At 40.7% G+C, this 27121-nt stretch overlaps 2 protein-coding genes across 5 annotated transcripts; both read left to right on the forward strand.

The window, feature by feature from the left end:
* Positions 1–71: 71 nt before the first annotated feature.
* Positions 72–7108, forward strand: LOC121918902 (acyl-coenzyme A thioesterase 1-like). The gene is made up of 3 exons (XM_042444929.1): positions 72–944; positions 3757–3959; positions 4251–7108. The coding sequence occupies exons 1-3, from the start codon at positions 248–250 to the stop codon at positions 4824–4826; spliced, it is 1476 nt and encodes a 491-aa protein (XP_042300863.1). The 5' UTR covers positions 72–247; the 3' UTR covers positions 4827–7108.
* Positions 7109–9859: 2751 nt separating this feature from the next.
* Positions 9860–27046, forward strand: DNAL1 (dynein axonemal light chain 1). 4 transcript variants are annotated; one of them, XM_042440811.1, is made up of 9 exons: positions 9860–9976; positions 11758–11849; positions 13494–13532; positions 16899–17008; positions 17987–18042; positions 19642–19697; positions 19934–20060; positions 21873–22019; positions 22361–27046. In XM_042440811.1, exons 2-9 carry the CDS (start codon positions 11847–11849, stop codon positions 22405–22407), a joined length of 585 nt encoding a protein of 194 aa, XP_042296745.1. In that variant the 5' UTR covers positions 9860–9976; positions 11758–11846; the 3' UTR covers positions 22408–27046. The 4 variants fall into 4 exon arrangements, with proteins under 4 accessions (XP_042296745.1, XP_042296773.1, XP_042296763.1 ...); XM_042440839.1 differs by having other exon boundaries at positions 21876–22019; XM_042440829.1 differs by lacking the exon at positions 9860–9976 and adding an exon at positions 10373–11309.
* Positions 27047–27121: the final 75 nt, after the last annotated feature.

The raw sequence follows: 27121 nt of genomic DNA on the forward strand, positions 1-27121 counted from the left end.
CATCATCATCATCCCGTTGTTTGCACTTTAAATTCCCTGGGCTTTGAAGGCCTCCCTATTGCCGCATGGCCAGAAGGAGAAGGATCCTGCCTGCCTGCCTGCCTGCAAAAGATCTCTTCCTCCCCGGCATAACATCTTTACTAAGGACCGAAACAACATGGAGGCTTGATCTGGCTTAGTCTCTCCCTTTGGCTTTCTTTCTTTCTTCTATTCCTGGCTCGTGGCCTCTCTCCTGAGGAAGAAGCCCATGGAGCTGGGGAAGCCTGCAAGAGGCCTGCCGTGCCCTGGACTGGCCAAGAAAGGCATCCCTGGCTCCCGGCCCTCGCTTGCTCCTCCTTCCCTCGGAGGAGGAGGGCTGCCTGCCATGTGGCGACGAGGGCTCCAGGCCCAGGCCCTGGCGGCCTGCCTCCCCCTCCGGGGCTCCGGGAGCCGAGGGTCGGCCACAGTCTCGGTGTCCCCGGCCTCGGGCTTGGCGGACCGGCCTGCCAGGGTCCGGGCGGAGGGCCTGAGGCCTGGGGAGGCGGTGTCGCTGAGGGGCCTCGTGGCGGCCTCCGAGGGGGAGGATGAGGGGGAGCCGGGGGGCAGCCTCTTCGCCTCCTGCGGCCACTACCAGGCCGACGCCGAGGGCCGGGTGGACGCCTCCCGGGAGCCCTCCCTGGGCGGGGACTTCGAGGGCCTGGAGCCCATGGGCCTCTTCTGGAGCCTGGCCCCGGCCCCGACGGAGAGGCCCTTCCGGAGGCTGGAGCCCCGGCGCTGCAGGCCCCTGCGGGTGGAGCTCTCCCTGCACCGCGGCCACCTCCCGCCCGCAAGCCTCGTCGCCCCCGGCCCCGCGCTGGCCCAGGCCCAGGCCGAGCGGCGCTTCTCCCTCCCCGGCGGCGTCAGGAGGGTCCGGCTCAGGGAGGGCGCCCTCCGGGGGACCCTCTTCCTCCCCCGGGAGAAGGAGGGTGAGTCTGTCACCATTCCAGCCTCCAGTCCAGGAGGGAGGATCCCCAAAGGCCCCCCATTTTGAGCAGGACTAAGAAGCGCGCCTTGACATTTCTATGAGGGCTTCTAGCTTTTATTTGGCCATCATGTCCTTCATTTTCCTTCAGTGCCCCACACTTTGTGGTGCCTTGCTTGGCCTCCTTTGCCCTGCTCAGCCCTCCAGGGAACCCTGCCCATGGGTTGCCTTTTTCAGAGTGCCCAAGGTTCTCATGGCTGAGCAGGGATTTGAACCCTGGGCCTTAAGAGTCACAGCAAAAGCCTGGTCTTGACCACCAGCAGCATAAAGGGGAAAGTCAGAATAGCTTCACACTGTCTTTTGAGTCTGAGGAATAATATCCCTCTGACTGGAAAGCCCAAGAGCCAGCCAGGCAGCCAAAACAGGGAAGCCAATAAGCTCTTATTAGCAGTGGGCAGCCACAGCTTGGAGGCTCCTTCCTTAGAGATAAAACCACTCTAAAACAAAACAAAAAGGAGTTATGGAGAGTTGTAGAATGGCACTCATTTGTACTTGTGGCACACTTGTAGGCACATAAAAGACTATCAGCACAAGAGGAAAAGAAATGGGCATTTCAATTGGCCAGTAAAGGTCTCACGCATAGATTTTTGGTTGGATTTGTTATAGAAATTGTTATTTTAACACTGAGGTCAAAGGATGGAAAACATTTGCAAGTGTAGACATGTATAGATACAACAAAATCCAAAATTATACAAGAGAGATGCCTTTATTGGCCGATCAAAATGCACAAAATACGTTATGCAAGCTTTAGAGGATCCACTGGCTTCTTCATCAGGCGAAAGATGTTAAATCATATATGGGAAGAAAAATGACAATGTTAGAGTCATAGGCCTACATTCTGTAGGAGATCTTTCTGTCATAGTTATGTTGTTGTGGAGGGATCTCAATGCCAGCAGACTTGTGGGGACTGAGACAAAGGACAATACAATATAAACTCCGTTGCCAGCAGTAAAGTAACTTGTCTTGGGATGGAGACTCTCTCTGTCCTTTATGAAGCCACAGACCCCTCTGTGAGGAAGAGGATACTGATTTTCTCAAGAAGTATATATCCTGCCAAGCCTGGAAAAACTTTTAGGTGCTGTTTAGGTAAAGCTTGCCATTTATAGTCCAAATGAAAAAGTTTTACCTTCGTTGGCAGTAGAAACCTCAAAGAATTAAGCCTCAGTCCTTAGTTCTCTCTTGCTTAGGATTCCTCTGTTGCAGCTAAACCCAGTATCTTCAAATTCAGGAAACAAATTAAAGCTAGCCATGTTGGCCTTGCAGCAAAATACAACAACATTGAAAATCCACAAAACAACAATGCCTTTATTGGTCAACCAAAATGCACAAAATATAGCATAGAATCATAGAATTAGGAGCCCACAAGGGCCATCCAGTCCAACCCCCTGCTATGCAGGAAAAGACGCCCAACATCCAGCCTCTTTTTAAAAGCCTCCAAAGAAGGAGCCTCCACCACACTCCAAGGGAGTGTATTCCAATGTCAAACAGCTCTTATTGTCAGAACATTCTTCCTAATCTTGAGATGGAGTCTCTTTTCCTGTAGCTTGAATCTATTGTTCTGTGTCCTAGTCTGTGGACCAACAGAAAACAAGATTGCTCCATCCTCAATATGACATCCTTTCAAATATTTAAACATGCCTATCTTGTCACCTGTTAACCTTCTCTTCTCCAGGCTGAACATGTCCAGCTCTCTAAGCTGCTCCTTATAGAGCATGATTTCCAGATCTTTCACCATTTTGGTCACCCTCCTCTGGATATGCTCCAACTTGTCCACATCCTTCTTGAATTGTAGTGCACAAAACTGGACACTGTATTCCAGGTGAGGCCTGACCAAAGCAGAATAGAGTGATACTATTACTTCCCTCCATCTAGATACCATACTCCTATTGATGCAGCCTAGAATTGCATTGGCTTTCTTAGCTGTCACATTACATTGCTGACTCATGTTCAGCCTGTGGTCCACTAAGATACTAGGTCCTTCTTGTATGTACTGCCAGGTGTTACCCATCTCCTGTATGTGTGCACTTCATTTTTCGTGCCCAAGTGTAGTGTTTTACATTTCTCCCTGTTGAAATTCATTTTGCTAGTTTTGGCCCAGTTTTCTAATCAGTTAAGGTCATTTTGGATTCTGATTCTGCCCTCTGGAATATTAGCATCACCTACAAGTTTGATAAGTGTGCCCTCTGTTCCATCATCCAAGTCATGCAAGTTTTTGAAACTCCACTGGCTTCTTCATCATGCAAAAGATGTTTAAAAATCTGTTTGTTTTGTTTTCTGTGCCTTTAAGTCATTTCTCACTTATGGCAAGCCTAAGGTTATCACAGGATTTTCTTTGCTCAAAGAGGATTGCCCTTGCTTTCCTCTGGGGCTGAGAGAGTGCAACTTGGCCAAGGTCACTCTATGGGTTTCATGGCTGTTCTCCCAGTGTTCTGGTCCAACATTCAAACCACTATGCCATGCTGGGCAATAAAAGTGGTGGTGTTAGAGTCACAGGACTGCATTTGGTATCAGAAGCTTTTTCTGTTGTAGCTCATAGTATAATATGTTGTAGTTTGTGCATAGATATTTCCTTTAAGCCATTTTAAATTGTTTTTATTTTCTCTAATTTTGAAGGTCTTTAATCACTGTTCAGTGATGTAGCAATGTTGTTTGGAAAGCTCTCTTTAAAATGTATGGAAATGATTTCCATACAAATAAAACTGCTATATTTTTTCAGGGTCCTGTCCCAACAGCATTGTTCTTTGTCCTTTTATTAGGGAATGGCCCCTTTCCAGGAGTGATAGATATGTTTGGTGATGAAGGTGGGTTAATTGAATTCCGATCCAGCCTTCTGGCAACTCACGGCTTCGCTGCTCTTTCCTTGCCATATTTTAATTATGAAGATCTCCCCAAAGTCATGGGTGATTTCCACCTTGAGTATTTTGAACAGGCAGCCAGGTTTCTGCTGCACCATCCAAAGGTGAGTATGGATACACACATACTGGGAGAAGAAGTGGGAAAAATACTAAAATTGTAATTTTTGGGTTGAGTGTGTGTATTTTTCTGACAGGCAGTTAATGATTTGGCTAGCATTTCTTTGTAAATGAAGTACAATAACATCCAAGATCCACAAAACTATACTTTGCTAAATGGTCTACACAGCTACCCCTGAATATATTTTTAATAAATGAAATGCCTGAATGACACATACATGCTAATTATTTTTGTCACCTCTTCTATCATTTCCACACCTGTTGATTCTTTTCTGAAGGTTAAAGGTCCAGGAATTGGTGTTGTTGGAACTGGGAAAGGAGCAGAATTGGCATCTTCAATGATGACCTTCCTGCCAGAAGTGGTGGCTGCCGTTTGCATTTCTGGTTGCAGTTCTATCACTGCCAGTGCCCTTCATTATGGTGAAATGACTCTGCCTGGACTTCGCTTTAACATGAATAGAGTCACTATTTCTGAGGATGGTGTGTTTGACATTTACGAAGCCTTAGATGACCCAAGGGACCCAGCCAATTTGCAGTGCCGCATTCCTGTAGAAAAGGCAGAAGGGCACTTCCTTTTTGTGGTAGGAGAGGATGATCGCTATTGGAAGAGTTCTTTGTATGCAGATATAGCCATTGGATCCCTACGCCAGCATGGGAAAGACAACTTTAAACTCCTGCGTTACCCTGGAGCAGGCCATCAAATCAATCCATCTTTTACCCCTGTTTGTCTGGTAGCGCTGGACCATATTCTAGGGGTGCCTATTCTAGGGGGTGGCGAGAGGAAAGCGCATGCCCATGCCCAAGAACATTCTTGGGGGCAGATCCTCGAGTTTCTGCACTTCCATTTGAGATAAGTAACTTCAAGTATTTGAACACTGAGACAAAGTGGAAGAGGGTATCTTGAGCTGACTCGAGGACTAAGAAGGAAAAAGGAGATGAAATCCTGTATGTTATACATGTTTAGCCTGGTTAAATGATCCTCAGAGTGCACAATGATTTCATTAAATTCCTAGGGTGCAATGGCCTGATACATTTAAAGAAATATAACATGGAGCACTGGGATGAACTCTAATGATGAAAATGTACAGGTGGCATATGAGTGGTTGTTTTCCAATATGGAAATTACTTTAGGTTGTTGAACAGTAGGACTTGATTGTAAATCCTAGCCATCTCATAAAATATTAAGGTAGAGCACTGCAGCAAGCTATATTCTCAACGTAGCAAATAATCAGCTTGGTTTACAGCACCAGCTGCAGAAATGACAGGGAGCTAGAGTTCTCTGCCATTTGGAAATCTCATTTCCAGGAAAAAAGTGTTTTTTTCTAGAAGTTTTATTTCTGAAATATGACAGTCTTTAAACACAGCCAATGTCAGCAATTGAAGAAGTAACCTGAGAACTGGATAGAAAAAGATCAAAGTATGTAGCTGATCTTCCAGTTTTCAGACAAAAAACCTCCATTGCCTTGATTCCCTAGGGTCACAAAGTGGCATTGCACTGCTCTGGTATTTCTGGTGAAACCACTGAAAAGAAGACCAGCAACCAATACAATTTAATACCAGAAATGCTGATGAAGATTTCAGTGGGAATATATGCCCTATATTTTGAACATAATTTCTATTCTATCTAATGAAGACAGATAGGATTTTCCATTTATCTGACATGAACATGGGAAATCTACACCCTCCTGACTAATTTCATGTACTCTTCTAAGTCACCAGATCTCCAGATACTGCAAATCATTCTTGCCCTCAAACTGCCTTTTGGAATTGCTGCTTCTTTCATTGCCTGTGCACATACATGAAAGATAGTCATGGAAAAGAAAGACTATTCTTACAATGCTGTAAACTCTACATACATTTGGTTCTGGCACCACAACAAGCAACTACAGCATTGATTCACTTATTTCTGGGTTCTTGTGCTAAAGATTTCTCCCTTAAGATGTAATTACTTTCTGTTGCACTTCTGTACTTTGGATCACTAGCCAAGTTTTTTTTTTTTTTAATTTCTCTTCTACCCTACCATTCCTCCTGATCTACTGGACTTATTCTTTGCCCAGATTCCAGTAAATTATTTCTGTGGTGAAAGAAAAGGAAAGAACAGAAGAAGAAGGTTTTAGCTAGATTTAACAGCTGAACATATGGTTGGAAAAGAGGATGAATTAAGAGACATCTACATAGTCCGTGAAATGTTGACACAAGTAATGGGTCACCCTCCCAGCAACAGCCTGTAGTAGGGTTTTCTTTTCTCTCTCCTGTCAGTTTTACTTACTAGAGATTCTGGAAGATTATGATTAATTATAGTTAACATAATTTCCAGATAAATAAAGTACATTCTTGAGTTTGTAACATACCACAGTTAGGGTATGCTGTTTTGTGTGAGTACTGTATAACGTTTCCTTAAAGAATGGTTTGGAAGAATGTTTTTTCATTCTTCCAAATATGTGTTGCTAAAATGTGACACAAATTTGTTTCTTCATTAATACAGTGATTGGGCAAAAAGAGTACCTTCTCTGTTTTTTCCTATTTGCTGTTGCATTGGCTTCAACATGGCAACATATGCCTTCCTTTGTTGAATCAATCTACCTGAAATGTAGTCTTCCTCTTTTCTGAGCATTACTGCCTTTTGCAAAGAGTCATCTCATTTCATGATGCATCTGTTTAATTATTTTGGCTTCTAAGGATTATTTGAGTTTGCTCTCACAACCATTTATTTGTCTTTTTGATAAACCTACTTCAGCAAATCTTTCCAAGAAAACCACATGATACACCTTACAGTTGCCACAAGTTGAAACAACTTGGGAGGCACACAACATGAAATTTATAGTATTTGTACCATTCTCCTCCAGCACCACATTTCAGCCTTATTTTGGGGTAATGTTGCTGATGTTGAATCACTTTCATTTATAGCTTTTGAATTTTTCAAATATTTCCTTTCTCTGTTTCTTCATAGTTTCTTCATTTTTTGGAGAGAATATTGTATTTGAGAAACACAGAAACAAAATACAGTGCAATCAGATTACTTGGTACTTTTTATATAGAGCAAAGGATAATATTTTAAGGGAAAAGAAAAACTTTGTGGATGTGTAATCCTGCAGATGACATTAATTTCAATTAAAAAAACACCAGTTTTCACAAATGTCTGTTTTTTTCTTTCTTATACACGCATGCTGTACTACTCAGCGTCACTTGAAAGAGTAATTTATAATTAATGACTATTCAGTTTCAACTGTTTTTGGAGAATGACTGCCCGTCTTCTTTGATGCTGAGGCGTTCTACATGTTGTTCATCAGTCTCAGTTGCCTTTGAGAGAGCACATGTCTCCTGATCAGCTGCCAAACACATTATTCCAGATGAGTGGTTAAACTAAGCTCTCAAGACCACTAAAATAAATTTTGTGTATAACATATACCCTGTATTTCAGGGGTGTGTGTGTGTGTGTGCATGTGCCTTCAGGTAATCTGTCAACCTATGGTGATCCCATGAGTTTCAGAGTTTTTTAAGGCAAGGAATCCTCAGAGGTGGTTTTGCCAGTTCCATCCTCTGAAATGTAGCCTATAGCACCTGGTATTCATTGTTAGTCTCCCTTCCAAGCATAAACCAGGGCTGACCCCGCTTAACTTCCAAGATCAGACAGGGTCCTGGTGTCTTTAGGGTATTTAAGCCCACTATTCCTCACAGCTCAAGCCCAGGCATTGGATCATTTGATTATAATAGTAGCTACCAGTCCCAGCCAGACAGCCTGCAAAGAGCTGCAGATCATTGATTCATTATCTGCTTAATACTTTGTGGAATGAAGGGAAGTAGCAATTTGGCATAGTTGTTTGAGCATTGGAGTACAATTCCGGAGATCAGAGTTCAATTCCATGCTCAGGCATGAAAATCCTTGGGCAAGCCACACGCTCAGCCTCAGAAGATGGCAGTGGCAAACTCCCTCTGAAGAAACTTGCCAAGAAAACACTTAAGGTTCACCTTAGAGTCACCATAATTCAGAATGCCTTGGAGGCACACAACAACAATAAGTTATTTTTCTTTTATAATGGCAGTTCCTTCCAAATTTAAGCACATGGCTAGTGCTGGGGAAGGACTGGAAACCTATAGATTTCAAAGACTTAGCCATGTTAATTTGAAAAATCAATACGTAGAAGGATCTTGTAGCACCTTTGAGACTTGAGGCTGCTTGCACAGTGTAGAAATAATCCATTTTGACACCACTTTAACTGCCATGGGTCACTGCTATGAAATTCTGGAAATAGATTCCCAGAATTCCATAGCATTGAGCCATGGCAGTTAAAAGTGATGTGGGATCAGATTGTTTCTGTTGTTTGGTTTCAACCTAACTGAAGGAAGTTCGTAGCATGAGCTTTGGTAGACTTGAGTCTACTTCCTCAGGTGCATGGGCTCATACTACCAGCTTCTTTCTTTTAGTCTCAAACTTAAGATTCGAATCCAAATAAAAGGAAGTACTGCATAGACATAGTTTTTTTGTGGGTTTTTTGGGCTATGTGGCCATGTTCTAGAAGAGTTTATTCCTGACATTTTGCCAGCATCTGTGGCTGGCATCTTCAGAGAACAGATGCTGGCAAAACATCAGGAATAAACTCTTCTAGGACATGGTCACGTAGCCTGGAAAACCCACAGAAAACTATGGATGCCGGCCATGAAAGCCTTTGACTTCATACTGCATAGACGCTTTGGGGACAAAGCATATAGATAATAGATTGACTGATGGGTACCATGAGGGACAGAGATGTATGATAGGACATCCAATGAATATACAGGAGTATAAATGTTTAATTCAAATGTAACCTGTGAAATGTGATTTGTAGTTTTCTTTGTTCAAGGAACTATAAAGGGCTGATTCTTTGGGGGATCTGGGCTCCAGAAATTTGGATGTACACTCGTCCCTCCATATTCGCTAGGGTTAGGGGCACAAGACCCCCGTGAATATGGAAAAACCACACATAACCAAAACACAATGTTTTGGCCTGAGAGGACACCTCTCTAGGGATCTCTAGGTCCTCCAGTGAAACTCTGGCCAACGTCTGAAGGACACAGACCATAGGACTGCACTGGAGGAGCTACAGAGGCCTAGTGGAGTATTCTCTCTAGAAATCTGTATCCTAGTTAAAGTTGACCATAGAGTTGCACTGGAGGACCTAGATGTTCCTAGAGAGAACATATCAATCAAGTCCGTTAATAAAGCTTGCATCCTTCCGAGGTTGCTAAAATGAGTACCCAGACTGTTGGGGGCAAATTAGCTTACTTGCTAATTAGCTTACTTGCTGTTCACCGCTATGATCTTTGGAATAGCGGTATATAAATAAAACAAATTATTATTAATTATTAAAGCCACAAATATCAAAGCAGCAAATATGGGTGGGATGAGTGCATTTCCTTCTGGGGACACTGAAGCTAAATAAACTATGTTTCCTTTTCAGTCATGACTCCAGGGTCTCGCTAAGGAAAAGAAATCTACAACAAGGGCTTCTGGGAGTTGGAGTCCAAACAAAAAAACCCATGGAGGACCAAAGTTTGGGAAATACTTTGGTTCAAAACACACTGCAAAAATAGTCCAGTTTGGGGCCGCTTTAACTGCCTTGGCTCAGTGCTAAGGAATCCTGAGAATTGTAGTCTATTGTGGCACCAGAAAAAGAGAGAGAAGGCTAAATGTCTCACAAAACTACATTTCCCAGAATCCCCTAGCACTGAGCCAGGGCAGTTAATGCGGTCTCAAACTGGATTGTTATTTCCGCAAGTGTGTTTTGGACCACTTGCGTTGTGGGTGAGACTCCTGTTTCCACTGCTTGACATGACCGGAAATGGCGGGGTTACCTTTCTTTCCCCTTCCTCTCTATGGTCAGGGGCGAGGTTTCCGGAAGTGAGGCCTCTCTGGTTCCCTTCCAGGTGAGGCTCTATGGTCCTCCCCTCAGGTGCGCATGCGCACTGGCTTGGCGTGCCCTAGCAACCGAAGCGGGAGGCGGTAGCAACCAGGATGGCGCTAGCGGTGAGAGGGCTCTTGGGGAAGGAGGCGAGCAGGGGCCCCGGGGCTGGGAAGGGATGGGAGGGAGCCCGGGCCGGCTTTCGGGGGTCCATTTTGCTGGGACGGCCCACCGGGCACCGCAAAATGGAGGGCCTTCCCACGTATGAGAGCCACTAGAAGCCGTGCTCCTCATCCCTGCACTCAGTAAACATGGAGAATGCATGCTCCTTAGTCCAGCTCAACATGGAGGACATGACCCAATGAATTTGACCGCGGGGCCTTGCTACCTCCCATGACTCGAGGGCCAGGGTTTGGAGAGAGTGCAGGAAGAGGAGGGAAAGCCCAGCCCCTTGTTCAGTTGGGCTTCCCTGCCCTTCAGCTGGGGGCCCTGAGGGTGAGGGTGGCTTCCAGCCACTTCCAAGGCGAGCCTCGTCTAAATGGCCCCCTGGAAGCCAGACGCCCTTGGCGTATTCGGAGGGCGGCTTCATTCAAGAGACGCTGCAGTGGGGGGTCTGAAGGGTCTGGCAGGCAGGAGAAAGAAGGAAAACAGTCGCACCCAGCACTGCCTTTCCTTGCAGCCTCTTTCCTCCCTTCAGACCAGATAAAAACTCCGAGGGTTTAAGGACAAGTGCTTTGAAAGCTTCAAGGAAGGTGATGTTGTTCCACTTGGTGCTGATCAGGACAAAGAGGAGATGGAGGGCAGTGCGGCACAGAGGAACCTCCTTTCCTGCCTCTGTCTGCTTCTGGAACATGCCATGGAGGCTGCAGAGTCCTTCTTCCCTACTGTCATCCCACACATTGAGGCCCTCAAAGAAGGACCTACTTCAGCCAGAAAGAGCTAGGCTAACCTCAGTCGCCCAAAGGTCCTTCTCTGCTGCTGCTGCTCCAAAGTTGTGGAATGACCTGCTGGAGGAGATCCACCACGTTTCTGCTCTTCAAGAGAATTGAGGGATGGCTGAAATAATATAGTGGCACTTTAGAGATCAATAAGTACATTGGAGCACAAGGTTTTGTGAGCCAAAGCCCATTTTAATCAGATGCATGATATAGTTTTTGAATTTATTTAAAACAGTGTGAGTATAGAAAAACAAAATGTAAACACACACAAAGCCAGTTGGAAAGTTCAATCTGCTTTGGCCTTGGCAGCCAGCCCCTGTGCCACTTTTCTCACTGCTCCAGAAGGTCCTCCAATACTACTACTCCAGTGCAGATTTGCAGGAATCACAGCATGATGTGAGAGATGGGATTGTCAAGAGTTCCCTCCTGTGTTAATCCAGTAGCACAAAAACCTCCCACTGACACAAGGAATCTTTTTGTCCGCATGAGGATTATGTTGAATCCAAAGAAGTATGCCACAGTAGATACAGTTGGGTGGGAGCAAGTGGAACTTACTTCATGGTATCCTGGAAGATCTCTGCATATTTGGCAGTAGATCAACAAATTAACCCCCTCTCCACAATTTATATTGCTGAAATGAAAGAAATTGGGGGTAACTCATAGTGGGATTTTTTCTAGGCAGACTGCTCACTTCTAGTATTTGGAATGAACTTTTGGACATGGAAGTTATTCACTGTGAGTAGATGATTTTTACACCTGCTTCTGGTACGCAGACTTTTGGTTCTGCCTTGGAAAAAGGGATTTTTCTTGTTATTACTATTATTATTTTGCATATAGTACTTGGATGTTTTCTTACTCCTACTATAGAACAACACAGTCTTGTTTCTCTTGAATTTGACATAGAGATCACCTGTGTGATGGCTGAAGTCTGATGCAATTTGAGGTAATCCCAACTGTTTTCTATATAGGGATGATACTCATGGGAAGAGAGAACTGAATGGTCAGCACAACATATTATCTAGGAGTCATCTGACTGTCAGAGGTCACCTTCGTTAGAATGGTAAATATTTGGAAGATTGTCCTAAATACAAAATCTGCATTAGTGAGTTGGATTGAAATTGTTATTTCCACAACATTTGGCCAGGTATATTTTGAACAGTAGGGCACAGTGAAGAGCATGACTCTGCCTTGGGGTTTAATTGGTTAGGTTTTAACCCAAAGCTTCCCCAGTGATCTGTAGTGTACAGAATATTTAATGAAAATGGGGGAGGGAGAGTAAATGTTCAACTATAGATATTCAAGTTGTTTGGACAAATGATGTTTATCCCTTTTGTTTTAAAACACAAAGAACAAAGTTACCAGCCACATTAATTGATTTTTACAGTCCTCTTAAGTTTTTTTGAATATCTGTTTTCATGTATGGTGAACAAATTTTAGAGTTGCAGACTTAATAATATGTTTAAATAGAAAATTCTTAATCTGTTACATGAATCTGAGAGGAAGGTAAACTTACAGCTTTCAAAGAGCTGCAGTGGCATTCATTGCACAGTCACCCTTCCAGTCCTCTGAGCTTGTTATTGAGAAAAGCATTTCAAAGTGTGGTGGGGAATCAAGTAATGCAGGGGTAGGCAACCTTTTTGAGCCGGGGGCAGGGTTGCTGTCCCTCAGATAACTGGGGGGCCGAAGCCAATAAATAAATAATTAAATAATTTTAAAAATAAATAAATAAACCGGGACAAATGTAGGACATGCGAAAAAATTTGCTGATTTTTTAAAAAATGTTAATATAAATGCATGTTTCTGAGGCTTCTATAGACAATTGCCCCCTTGCCCACCGATTGCCCCCCCTTGCCCGCCTCCTCCTGATAGGCCAAAGGCCCCACGCCCTCATGCGAGAGGCCAAAGGCTCCAGTGGCAATCGGCGGCAGGACCGGTCTGGGGCCAGTTCCAAGGCCTTGCCGGGCCACATTTGGCCCACGGGCCGCAGGTTGCCTACCCCTGAAGTAATGCATCACCTGTTTGTAAAAGTTACTTTTTTGGATTACAATTTGGACAGTCTTTTACCCAACAGAGCCAATGGTTTAAGGATGATACAAGTGAGATGCTGAAGTCCAGACTTCTTGAAAGTGAAGGGATCTTGGTTCATTTGATCCATTACCACCCCTTGATCACCCTATGTCAGCCCCAGCAATAGATCTAAACCTGCAGAGTTTTCAGCTGGCATACTGAAGACCACTGAAGTAGATGAGGAATCCCATGCTGGTGGAGGAATACTTTTGCCCTATTGTAGTCCTGTGGGCTAGGCTCAGTCTTTAAATTATTAAAGTAGAGCTACCAAAACTTTGCATGTAATATTAAGAATTAACAGCAAGTCACTGAATTAGTTATGCATTTGTCTTTATAAACCTGGATCTTCCAATTTTACTATGATGCATTATGTGATGAAGAGTATTTTATATTCTCAAGTTTACTGAAAATTTGTTTCAGGAAAGCATTTGTGTTTTAACATAAAATGCTATCTTATTTTTATCAGGCTGTTAAATAATTTAAGAATTTGTCCCCTTCCTTGACAATCATATCTATTTTGTGGCATGTAAATGCATTTAAATGTTTTAAAAATAATTTATTAAGTACATCAAAGCCAGAAAGCTATTAGTTGGCTCTGAATCCATTAAAATATATTTTCATGTATTTATTTCATTAGGCAAAAGCAACAACTATTAAAGAAGCTCTAGCCAGATGGGTAAGTAGAACTTGCTTGTGCATGTATATGTAATCACATGGATTTTTTTTTTTGTCAAGAACGAGGCTTTTGTCAATTTTTTTTCCTTTCAGTACTGGAATCAGCTGTTTATACAGAACACAGAACTGAAGCAAAGCCTTGCAATAAGCTGTTGCTTCACCTGGTTAATATCCACTGATCAATAACATGCTGAATGTTGTTCTGTGCAGAGACAGACAGACTCATTGAAGGCTTAGGGACAGAAATCCATGTTTCAAGGTTGGCTAAGGGAAAGTGGACAGGCTTTGTTACAAAAGTGAGTACAGAAGAAAGGAGTGAAATCTGCTTTAATAATAGGGGAAAATTTATCCAAACATGTTTTATAGTATCTTAGCAGGACATAAAGATCAGTGTAGGAAATAAGCTTAGTTAAAAATTCAGGGTAGAGGGGAAGCGCAGGAGGAGACATGAGAGAAACTTAGCCAGGACAGGGAGGTAGAAATTCTTAAAAGCAAAGATTAGAGGCTTGTGGTTGATGCAATGAAGAGCCCATGTAAAGACTGATGTAACTAAGGAAAATGTGTTTACTTCAGTCTGCTACTTAAGTATTTGACAGATCCTTTGCCAGCTGTCATGCCTTTCTTATATAATTAGCCTTTTAGTCTAATTGTGATGAAGTCAATTCTTTTTCTGAAGACAAAAATGAAGACAAGTACAACTATGCTACATGAATAAAAATTTCTTAATTTTGCAGGTCTGCATTACTTTCATCAGTTTCTATTATTTTTTCCCTTCTAACTTAAAGTATTTTCATCCTTTGAGAAGCTTTGCTTACTTGTACAATTTAGCATTTAGTCAATGCAAACAAGGTGTAACAGGCTGGCTTGCAGTAACAAGTATTATAACCACATTTTAAAAATGGTATAAACACTCAAAGCAGGGGTGGGAAACTATGACTCCAGATGGTTTGGGCCGACGTTATCTAGGCAGTGTCAAGAACTGCCTCCCCTGCTCCAGTTCAGAGAACCAGCCTTCTGCATTTCAAACAGCAAGAACTTTATTCCAGTAACCCTAAGTGTTATCAGGAAGACATTTGTAGACAGAACAGGCATCATCCACAAATATTAGCATAAAATTAACAATTTCCCGCCATAACATTTTGTGGGCTTTACTTTGATTTTTTTGCAAATTTAAACATATCTGCCCTTTCCAATCATGTTTGCCCAGTCTGTCCAGCCCTTCATAACTTTCAGTTTTGCCTCCGTTTTTCCTTTCCCCTGAGAAAGATCTGATCAAAGGAAACCTTCCAGTTTCAGGTAACAATCTTCCCTCTGCACCAGTTGGATGCTGCCTGCCATTCTTCAACAACAAAAGTTACACACACTAAAACTTACAAACTACTACATTATCCAACATAACAAATTAATACATACACACAACTTATGACAGATTCAGTTAGAGTCTGACATCCAGTGTAATGGTTAATTATGGGAGGGGGGGTTGATAAAAGGAGCAGGGAAACGGGCATAGGATTAGAATACAGGCATACCCAGTTAACAGTCTCTGGCAAGGAACTTCCTTTTTACAAAGTTCTTTTTAGGTCCACTTAGCCCCACTTTCTTTTCTCCCTCATCTTCTGACTAGCTGGAATATTTTTTAACAGCATCAGCATTGCGTTATTGGTGAAAGAATGGAGAAATGGATACTTGGCATTGGTTTGCAGCAGCATGGCTGCTGTAAAGAATGCAGTGAAGCTTGAGCTGGGTGAAAATGTAATTCTAATTCAGCAGTTGTACTGTAGACATGTGCCTGCCTAGTACAAGCAAAGTAAATAACAGCTGTCCTGAGAACTACTTACTAAGTATGTATAAACAAAACAGAGAGAAAAGGGGAAATCAGATAAGCCTACCTCACCAGCTACCCCTAGCATGTTCAGTCGCAAAAATGGAAATCATAAGAAAGGCAGAGGCTGGTGAAAGGGGAGAGGACCTCATCCCTGGATGCATTTTGGAAGAAGCTTTCAGATGGTTTCCAGAAGGTTCACAATGTCTTAATTGGGCAAGCCTTATGAGACCCTGTAATTTCATTTCACATGTGCATATTGTTAGTGTGGGACAAAATGCATGCTGAAACACATTGAACTGCTAATGTTTTTTACATCATAGAAACTTGTCCCATTTCTTTCCATGTTCTTCCTACCAAATTTTCTGCTAAAGAGGTAATCCCTAGGAACACATTTACTTGTTAACGGAGGTATACATGCATGGGCTAGCAATATTCTGATCATAGGTTCCAAAAAATATTTACCTGTAATTCATATTAGTAGAATACATGTCTGAATATCGCTAAAGCAGTAGAAGCTTCTGTTCCGAAAGATAGATATAGTAGTACAGTGCGCCCGCGCCATACGCGGGCGCGCCATACGCGGGCGCGCCATACGCGGCTTGAGCATATGCGCTCAAGCCGTGCAGGGTGGAAGGGGCGGTGCGTCCCATTCATTTGAATGGGCGCGCGCGCCTGTTGCGCCCCACGCGCCACCGTGCACAAGCCCCATTGTTTCCAATGGGGCTTGAGCATAGGCGGAATTCGCCTTATGCGGCGGGATCCGGAACGGATCCCCTGCGTAAGGCGAGGACCGACTGTATATAATTGTGCTGTTAATCATTTCATTGTACTATTTTGGTTTTTCCCTTAATATTAAATCGGTGGTAACTGAAAGTGGATCTCCAGAAGTACTTTGTACCAACCTTTTTCAAATACATGTTACAAGAAGATTTGACACGGGAGGGAGAAGTGACAATCACATAGCACTCAGTACTTGCCACCACTGCTTCCCCTCCTTGGATGATGGAAGTCAATCCCGGGATGATGTTGGCCAGTACTGTATATGCTGTGCCAAAAGTTCCAAAAACCTGCCTGCGTGCAACAACGTAAAGTGTAAGGGAGGTGGCGGCACCAAGCACCAGGCTCTTGCTGCTTCTCCCTATCCTGTTAACTATCTCCTGGGATGGACTTCCATTGGGAGGGGGCAGTGGCAGCAGTAAGCACCTGGCACACATTCTTCTTGCTTCCTCCTAGGAGCACACCAGCCACCCCTTCCACCTTTTGAAGGAAAGAGCAGAATTGCCAAATCAGGAAGAACGTGTGCCTGGTGCTCAGTCTTGCTGCTCAGCCTCAGCTACTGCCCTGAGACATCTCAACCTGGCTGCAGTTGATCACAGGGAATTTTACATTTTAAATACTGACTTCAGTATCTGTGGGGGTTTTTGGTATCCATGGAGGGTCCTGGAGCCAAAGCCCCAAGGGTCCATTGTATAGTGGATTGAATGTTCATATAATTTTAAATTAAATAGATTATCCTCTTTTCTTGCTTTGCCTTTTCCTTAGGAAGAAAAAAATGGTCAGAAGCCATCAGAGGCCAAGGAAGTGAAGCTTTATGCCCAGATTCCTCCTATAGAGAAGATGGATGCATCTCTTTCCACACTTGTTAATTGCGAGTAGGTTCTGTACATTAGAAGACAGAGGAGAATCCATCTTCCTCTCTCTGCTCTATTTATTTATCTTTCTACTCCTGCTGCCTTCTTATTTAGAATTTTTATGAGAGTGTCTTTCCTCTTTATCTCCAGTAACTCTAAGCAAGGCTTTTTGTCTTTGTTCCAGCATGTAAACATATTTGTAAACCCTTCCTTGTTCTCCCACATACAGTTCTGCTTTGTAAGCTCTTTCTTTTCAGCCACATAATCACCTATATTCACATAGACTTAATTTAGACATCATTTCAAATCATAGTTATATTAATCAGAATGAAGCTCTTGCTCTGTAGAGCCAGAGCAACATTTGTAATTTGTTCAGACCTGCAAAATATACTTGGAATAAAAAACTGTCATTATTTTCAAAAATGATTTTATCGACCAATTTTTTTGCACATTCAGATCTCCAGGTCATGGAACCTGAATTGGTTTTTTCCATATGTAGCTTAATATGAGCTGGATAAAGACTTGTCATAGTTCAGCAGGTGGCGAGTCATTTTGCGACTAACTGTGGAAGTTTAGCATAAATCTGAAGTTAAATGAGTTCTGTGTAGGGAGATGTAGTATTATGAGCAAATTTTAATTATGAGCAAATAATTCATTATAATTAATGAACGATTAATCCCTACTTGGCCATGGAAACACACTGGGTGACCTTGGACACTCAGCCTTAGAAACCCCATGAAAAGTTCACCTTAGGGTCACCATAAATCAAAAACGACTTGAAGGCATACAGCAAGCTTGCAACATGTGTATTATGCATTTTGTTGGTAAAACAGAGGTGTCGCTGTTTTGGATTTTTGTTATTATTGTACAGTGTACTATGGCAAGGCTACCCTGGATACAACAATAACAATAGTTCATTATAAAGAGAACTTTACTACTTCAGTCATCTTAAAGGTTTTTTTTTTAACATTTTTCTTTTCTTTTGTTTTTCATTTCAAGGAAGCTATCCTTATCTACAAACTGCATTGAAAAAATTGCCAACTTGAACGCACTAAGTAAGTGCTATATGAACGAACAGCATTCTAGCTGTATTCTCTGTTTCTCCATTGTGCTTGTTCTAAAACTACTTCACCCTGGCATCTCTATAAGCTGTAAAATTAGGAGCAAGACTTGTCATTGGGTATAACCACTCATCCTGTTTTATTAGTTTCATTTTTATCCTGTTCATTTTATTCTGCATTAAGGAATAAGGAAGATCTTATTTTTCAAAGTAGTATATGAACAAACTCTACATTTACATTTTTAATTAATCTTGTTTTTAACATCAAGGCTTGAACACAAAAAGATTGGAGAAGCCACTAAATATTACTGAACAAAAGTGTATTAAATATCCCCAGTTATGTGACTGCTAGCAATTTACAAAGAAAATAATAATAAATGACTCGCATTTTTTTCTGGCAGCTTGCTTGGAAATTGCAACTTGTTGTGCAGAAAAAAGATCAACAGACCTCCCTCTTACTGAGGAAAAACAGATTAATATTAATGTATAATCTAACATGCAGTTTGCAAGGCATTTAGTATAATCATAATTATGGTAAATTTATTAAGCTTGATTTCCATTCATTAATTATGTGAACACCAGTAGCTCTGTTGCAACATGGAGATACTGTATATGAAAAAAATGTCTTGGAGACTGGCCCCTGGTCATTATTACCAAGGAAAGTTGAGGACTAGCTTCTTAAAAAGTTCCTAGGAAGGCTGCTGATACTTTTGGCAAACGTTGTTACATGTTTTGCTTGGGTATTTAAAACTATTGTCTTACATTTTAATAAAAATATTTTTAAAACACTAAATAAACAATAGCATTTTAGGGGATCCCCTTTACTTATACTATAAATTGGTTTAGAAGCCTGAAATAATTATATGTGCCTAATGATTGGAAGTTAAAAATTTGCTTGCTACCGTCTCTACTGGTTCATAACTTGTTTGCATGTTTGTGAACTGTATGCATACACATACAGTTGTTGACAGCCACATCTCTGGTAAGATCCCATGGTACCAGTAAATCAGTTTGACTATCCCAAACTTGCAGACAGGTATATTCTAGGTCTAAATCGTACCTGTGTGCTGTTCTTTTGACAAAATCATGATTTCTGCAGCATCCATTATTTGATAACCACGGAGATCAATATTTTTGGTAGCACTGAAAAGGGAACTGGTTAACTGGTAAATTATTTAGTATACTCATTCTTTATACTACTTGGAGGGAAATTTGACTACTTTGCAATTAATTTGAAAAGTATCTTTCACAGTGGTTGTAACCACATGGGCAGCCGGTTCTTTGTAGTGTTCGTATGCTGAACTGATTGTTGAACGCTTCTGTTACTGTGCTGAAGTAGGGAAGGCTGTGGTGATAGCTCACAGCATGGCTAAGGCATACAGGTGGCAGGAACTTTATGTGGTTAGAGCAACCCTGTGGGATGGTTCTGAGCAGCATCCGCTTAGTGGGGGGCCATCTGTTTCCTCTCTCTGCTTTGATTACATCCTTTTCCCTTTGTGACACAGCTGGGTATTGCTTATCACGATTTTAAATTTCCACATTATGTAAATGATCAATACTGTAGAAAAAAAACCACACATTATTTCTGTTGCAGAAAACCTGCGGATTTTATCATTGGGGAGAAACAACATAAAGAATCTCAATGGGCTGGTATGTAAGTAAGATGGGCAATGCTTATACTACTATTGCAGACCTAGTAAGCATCATATCCTTGTTCACAGTGTTCAAAAAATATAAGTGTTGGCTTGCAACTTCCTAACAGAAAAGTAAAGACTGCAGATGTATTCTTTTTGTATTTTTTATGTACTTGGTAGGGGTCCAGCAACAATTTGCACAATAATACAAGAGTACAGAGCATTATTTTCTGAAGTATTCTTGTGTTTTAGGAAGCAATTGGTGATACTTTAGAGGAACTCTGGATTTCATACAACCTGATTGAGAAATTGAAAGGGCTGCAAGTAATGAAAAAGCTGAAAATTCTCTACATGTCCAATAATCTGGTGAAAGACTGGGGTAAGCCTGAATCATTGTGAAACATCTTGGTAATGTTTAGTGAAACTGTACGAAGCTTTTTAGGTTGGTGAGAAATTATTTTCTGAAGTTGGTAGGATTATGTATTTTGAAATATGTATACACATCCTTTTAACACTGATGTTCCCAAATTGGCCAATAAATCATATAGGTGTACCTCAGTTAGCAAAGTAGATGTTTTCCTGGGCATTACTTCTGTAACAGATTTTTTTTAGTGGAGACAGAAATAATATGGAAAGAATAGGGATAAATTCCTATACTACACACATAAAAGAGCAGTTGGAATATGTTTCCGCACACTGTTTATTCAAAACTAACATTATGCACACAGGAAACAAGCAGGTCAGGTAAGCCTTGCATAAGTTTAAAAAAACATTTTGAATCTCTTAGAGACAATTTGAAGTTATTTTGCAAAATGCAATATTCATACATGATCAGTAAAGAACCGTGGAAGAAAGTGCTGTTTATCTTGCCTATTGCAGGCAGACACACATGATTGTGATCTGTGTTGCTCCAGCCTTCCTTCACCATCCTCCCAGTCCCGATGAGGAAAAAATGCTTCCAGCTAGACAGAGGAGGGGAAAAAGGGACTGGGCAAGCATAGAAAGCCTTGTAAAAAGGAGATTCTCTGTCAGAGGCATTGTTAACTGAGGTATGCTTGTAAAATAGTTTTAAAATCATGCATCAGTAAAAAATACCAGAACAGCAAAGGAATAAAATTACAAGAACAGGCTTTAACATGCATAAAATCTGGAAAAATTGAAACAAGATTAAAAGACAAGAATAGTGCTAGATGAGTCTCCTATGGGAGAAACTTCTAGAGACAAAAACTCTCTTTGGTTATGAAAGAAGGTGATCCAGGGAGGACCATAGATTAAAAATGTGTTCGAGAACATAGTTCAGGCCTCATGCCATTTGGAGCCTTAACAATAAGCAATAAAACTGAATTTGTTCACAAATGGACATGCATGTAGTAAAACTGGCAGGATACATTGCTATTGCTTGTTCAGTCAATATTCTAGCTCTGTCTTAGATTAAATGAAATTTCTGTGCAGTCATTAAGGAAGCTTCATATACTATACATTACAGTAGTCTAAACTGGAGGTTATGAGAACATAAATACCTGTGCCAGTTGTGTCCATGAGAAGATGCTGGTGGTGGTTAACCAGTCACTGAAAGCTTCAACTGTGCTTAAATAAATCTATGACAGAGGCCGCATCTGCACTGCATAAATAATTCACTTTGAAACCACTTGAACTGCCATGGCTCAATATTATGGAATTATGGGAATTGTAGTTTGGTGTGGCACCAGAGCTCGCCAACAGAGAAGGCTAAATGTCTCACAAAACTACAGTTCCCAGAATTCCATAACATTGAGCCTTGGCAGTTAAAGTGGTTTCAAACTGGATTTTTTCTGTAGTGTGGATTCATCCAATTCTAGATCTAGCAACACTCCAGTCCAAAGCAAATTGACCACTGCCTTTCTGTGTAGCCAAATCATCCACCAACACCTTTGAATGTTAACCTCTGGTTGGTTTATTTGTTTTGTTTGCTTGCTATTCCACCTTTCTCCCAGCTCAAGATTGAAGACTGCTGATATGTAATCATATATAAAGGATAGCATTTCTGGTTTCAGTGTATGCTTTCCAGCCTTGTGTTAGTCAGATATTATACAGGCAATATGCTTCACTCAGGATCTGATAGTAGCCTTTTAGTCTTCAAGAGGAGCATTTATTCACTTCTGGATTTATTTTTAATTTCTTAACCTTCAACTGTCTCTTTCTGTGGTAACAGCAGAGTTTGTGAGGCTGGCCGACTTGCCATTGTTGGAGGATCTGGTGTTTGTAGGTAATCCATTGGAAGAGAAATATTCAGCTGATTCACAGGCTGCTTGGATTGAAGAAGCAACCAAGCGAGTGCCCAGACTGAAAAAACTTGATGGTGAGAGTTGACTAGAAGCTGCCTGGCATTTAGCAGCCGAGGCAGAGAAAACAATTTATTGTCATTTTTCTCTTAACAGATTTAATTGGGGGCACATTAGAATTTTTCTCTGTCATTTCTTTCAAACTGTTTCTTGCCTGTAGCACTGCACCTCAATTCTGAATTTCTCTGTTGCTGTAATACTGTGTGATGTTCCACGTATGTGTTAGTCAGTCCATTTACTTGTTAGCATATAGTTAATTTTGAACTGAGTTTTTGAGCATTAGTTTTACTATTTGTACTGTTCTTCTCTGAAATTTTACTAGAGATTTAAAAAAAAATCTCTCCCCTTTAATTTTTAGGTATTCCAGTTATTAAGCAAGAAGAAGGCGAAGAAGGAGAAAACTAGCAGAACTTTCCCCCCCTTTCCCTTAAATTATTGATGTATCGCCAGCATTATACACTAAATGAAGCTTTTATATAAACATGACTTTGAAGAAAAATTTGGGCAACAATTTTAATTGACTTATTTTTATGTTCTCCTTTCTCACCCAAAGAGTTACTTACCAAAATGAGAATGCCAGTTATGTGGAGCATCTGTTGTTTTTATTTTTTACTTTTTTATTTAATGTGTGGTTTTTGTGAATACCTGTTGATTTGAAAACTAGCTATTAGTATGTTTACTTAGATTTTTTAAAGTAGGGCTGAAAGAAACAATTTTTTATATTAAGACTCTTTATACCAGGTACTTCTTTTTGGTATTGCCTTTCTGAAGGGGGAAAAAAAAACACCTGAAGCTTGATGTGCTTAAATGTTTGTCAGGGTGTCTTATACTTTTCCTCCTATCTGCTCTGCTAATTGCAAATGTAGTCTTTTCAGTTTATTTTACCTATAAAGAAATGAGGTTTATGGAATGGATTAAAAGCAAAATATGTCACTAGCAAAGAGCCTGCAATGTACCATATTAAGCTGCATTGGACTCTTACAATTTAACTTGCTGGAGGCATCTTACTATATAGAATTAGGTGCAAGAGCAAAGGCAGTAAGTTTGTTGTAGCTAAAGCACTTCTTTCAGAAACCCTAGTTTGATTTGATATGCTACTTGAGTAATTCACATAATTTAAAGAACAAGAGACTCTCAGGCCAAACAAAGGCTTGTGCTGTTGATGAGTTCTTCATCGTTCTGGAATTTGAGTAACCTAAGGAGGGGTAGCAGCTGTCTAAAGAGGCATAAGAGAATAAGCTTCAGTTTGAGGGTTCAGCCAGTGATGAATGAAAAAACTGCAGGAAGGGAAGGGGAGTGAAGCTTTATCCTTTCATTTCATTTAGAGGCATTATTGTTTGATCGAGGCAAACTTTTGCTCCAGTTTTATTGCACTTAACTAATTTGGCTCTGACAATCAGGTTTGTTGTTAATATATGTGATAAAGAAAAATCAAAGAGATGTGACCAAGGCTACAATCCAATGTAGATGTTCCTCAGGGTAAGTCCCTTTGACCTTAGTGGGGCTTCTGAGTAGACATGTGTTGGGCTGAAGTGGCCATGAAGGTTGTATGAATTGCACAACTATTTCCCATGAACTCTAATCCCCTGTGGAATATTAGTTGTACTTTGGTTTTCTACACCATCACAAACCTTACCATGTGGCAGTTGTACAACATCTAATTACTCTACCACACTGTTCAACATTGGTTTACTAGACATTTGTCAGTGGTTAGTATCTTCTGTTAATCATGTCCATTTGCAGTTCATCATCCTTTTAAGTACAGAATTCCCTTCTGGTTTTGTACTTGTTCCTTTGAACAATAATCCCGTTTTTTGTTTTTCATCTAGAATTTAACTACTGCTATGGTTAATTTTTTTTAACTTTTGTGATATTATTTGATTTCCTTTAAGGGAATAATTTTACACTAAGGAACAGCCTAAACATCCTTTTAAATAAATGAATTAAACTGTATTTGAAATGCAAAAATAATTTTTTGCATTAATTTTTTGCCCTTATACTAGCAGCATGCACATGAGATTGAATTGTTTTTCCAAGACATAAAATATTTACTCCTATAGTATATATTTATATTTCATGATAATTATTTCTACAAATCTTTGTAAGTAAACTAGTTATTTTTGAAGAAAGATATAATCACAAATCAGGCTTAATGCTTGACATTATTGAGGCTGCAGTTCTAAACAACTTACTAATAACGCCACATACAAGGCTTTCAGACAGGTAAACTTTTCTAAAATAGTCAGTTTCTTATTGTCTGTTTGATGTCACCAGCTAACATATGAAAAGGAAGGTTAGTAAAATGTATGAAGTAGTAATTTGTACAATTGTTGTCAAGGCAAGAATATGATCAATGTTTGTACAGTGGTATAATAGAAGCCCTGTAGAGAACATGGCTAACCAAATGTGAACTTTCTAAAATATCCTTTTTTTAAATTTCCAAACATTTTTTTCAGTTTTAGAATTCTGAAGTTATGTAGTTTTCCAAAGAAGTAGCGGTGTTTAGTCCCTTGTAGCAAGAAAGAAGAAGGGGGAGAAAAGGAAAAAAGGAAATATGCTATTAGAAGGAAAAGAATTGCAAAGTAGTAGCCTTTATGGGGGAAAAAATCTCTGTATATGCCTTTGTGGAATGTTGTGAAGGATGTAAGATTTTGGGGGATAAGAGTAACAGATGCACGACAAATGGATCTGCTCTTTAATTAGCAAAGTGGGTTTCTTTAAGACTTGGTGCTAAGCTTTCTCAAAGTAACATTCTTAAACTCCTACTGACAGATGGTGTTTCTTGCAGATTAGCTTGTAAAGTGACAAATTACTCCTCAGTCCAGCTTCTTTTTGTTGCTTGAGCTGAAGCAACAACTGTTCATAGAAAAGATGACCATCGTGCTCAGCTGTCTGCATCTGGTCTGTTAGTCCTGTTATCTTTGCCATAAGTAATTGAGAAAGAACTGGGATAGGGAACAAAGGGATAAAACAGAAGCCCTAGATGGTTCATAATCTGTTATATAACTTCAAAAAACAGAACATGTGTTTTGTTTGTCTTGCAACCTGAGCGTGGTTAAAACAACGGGGAGAAAGGGCTTTAAAAATGCATTGGCCAGTCTTGCTATTAAGATATTTATAAAATGCAAGTTTAACTTAGGTAGAGAAGTGTAGTGTAACAATAGTGCTGGGGCCCTACACCCAAACTTGCAATTCATTTCACTTGAGCTTTCTCTCAGTACCAATTATCCTTTTCCATATACACTCTTCTTTATCCAAAATAATGGCTTTACATTTTTACATTTTTAAATAATGCTGAATTGTATTTTGTATCCTTCCATATATTTATTACAATGTGAAGGAAAAGGGGGAACCAAAAGAACTGTGTTGGGGTTGACTACTGCTCAGGAAAAAATGTATAAAGTTAACAAGATGGGTGAAAAGGTCTATATATGATGCATATTCAGCTTAAAATAAGTCTGTGACAACTAAAATAATTGGGTAGATGAGCAAGATATTTTTTCTTCAGATCCATGAAAGGTGATTAAAAAATAAAAAGATGTACAGGCTTTTTTGTGAGCGGAAAGGGAAAAAACTTCCAGTGTAATGGATCAAAGATTTCTTCAAAATACAGTATGTCATGTAGACCACAATATCTACTGATGCAAGGAAATGTCTAGTAACTTCTCATAGCCATTGTAGAAACATCCTTTCCCAGGCCCTGACTACACAGCATGGCAGTTTAAATTACATCTTGATAGTTAATTTCATCTGTGCAAATATAATTATGTCATGAGGAGCACTCCATTTCAGCTACCTTCAGAAAGAAAGGAAGAGAGCCTTAACAGGTGGAATTTGGGTTGAATGATCCCCCTTTAAAAATGTGAAGTACAGTCGACCCTCATTTTTGCAGGGGATCTGTTCTGGACACCACCATCCCAAAAACGGAAACTTGTATGTATTCAAGCCCCATAGGCTGGAATGGGGCACGCCCCTGCGAGTGTGGGATTGTGCACCAGTGGCATGCCCCATTGGAGTTAACAGAGGTCGGCCCTCCGTGTATAAGCAAGAACGTGGATCTCAAGTCCATGAGAAAGGAGGGGCAACTGTGCAGTGAAAGTTGCTACTAAACCAATCAAGTACTGTACAGTATTTGAAATTCCCCAAATGTGTGTTAAACCTAAGGAAAGCTCTTAAGAATGTGCATAGACCTGGTAGAGAAAACCATGTGATTTAATAGTTTTGTGGATACTTAGCACAACAGTTTTTGTATACCAGTATCTTGTGGCTGTTCCACACATCACAGGAAAAGATGGGTCCTCCTAATTCTGCAGCATGTCAACTGTATCTTTTTTCCCCTTACCATATTTTAAGTGCAAATGAACAAATGGACATATGGAACACATGGTTGGAAAGTGTTTTTTCCTCCACTTGTGTGCACATGTTCACATGTACCTACACCCATCCACTCAGTTTTACATGGCGAACATGCTATGTAAACATGCTGTGGGACCCTTCTCTTTCTTATGACTGGATCAGCACTTCCTAAAAGAGTATCTAAGGTGCAATCCACAATCTTGTGAAGACCATGGCCCCATTAGATATACATCTCCAAGTGAAGGGTAGTGAAATTGTTATCTAACAGGTGCAGCTAGGACTTTAACATTGTTCCAGACTACCATCAGGCTGCTTTTGCATCACTGTCAAATTATTTCCAATCTTTATTTTCCATGCATATAAAAACCTCCCCCTGCAGAAATCTGGCACGAAAAGAATGGCCAGTTTCTTTCCATGTTGGATGGATTATATGTAATCTGAACAAATCAGAAGTATACTTGCCAAAATTAATGGAATAAGGTTTTAAAAATTGCACTTTAAAATTATGCACTGGATGTTGGGGGAAAGTAAAGTGAATGGTTAGCAGTTGGTGTATGGTTGGGTTGCTCAGAGAAAAGGGCAACACAGCCAAGGAAACAATTGAAAGGAATTGCTCTGAGCTTGAACTGCTGTCTTCCTATATTTTGTGCATTTTGGTTGGTCCAATAAAGTTATTGCTGTTTGTGGATTTTGGATGTACTGTATTTTGCTGTATGGCCAATACAGCTACCCGCTATGTTTTCACGGGTAGCTTATTTATTGG

The sequence above is a fragment of the Sceloporus undulatus genome, chromosome 1, assembly GCF_019175285.1.
Source record: "Sceloporus undulatus isolate JIND9_A2432 ecotype Alabama chromosome 1, SceUnd_v1.1, whole genome shotgun sequence".
Lineage (NCBI taxonomy): Eukaryota > Metazoa > Chordata > Lepidosauria > Squamata > Phrynosomatidae > Sceloporus > Sceloporus undulatus.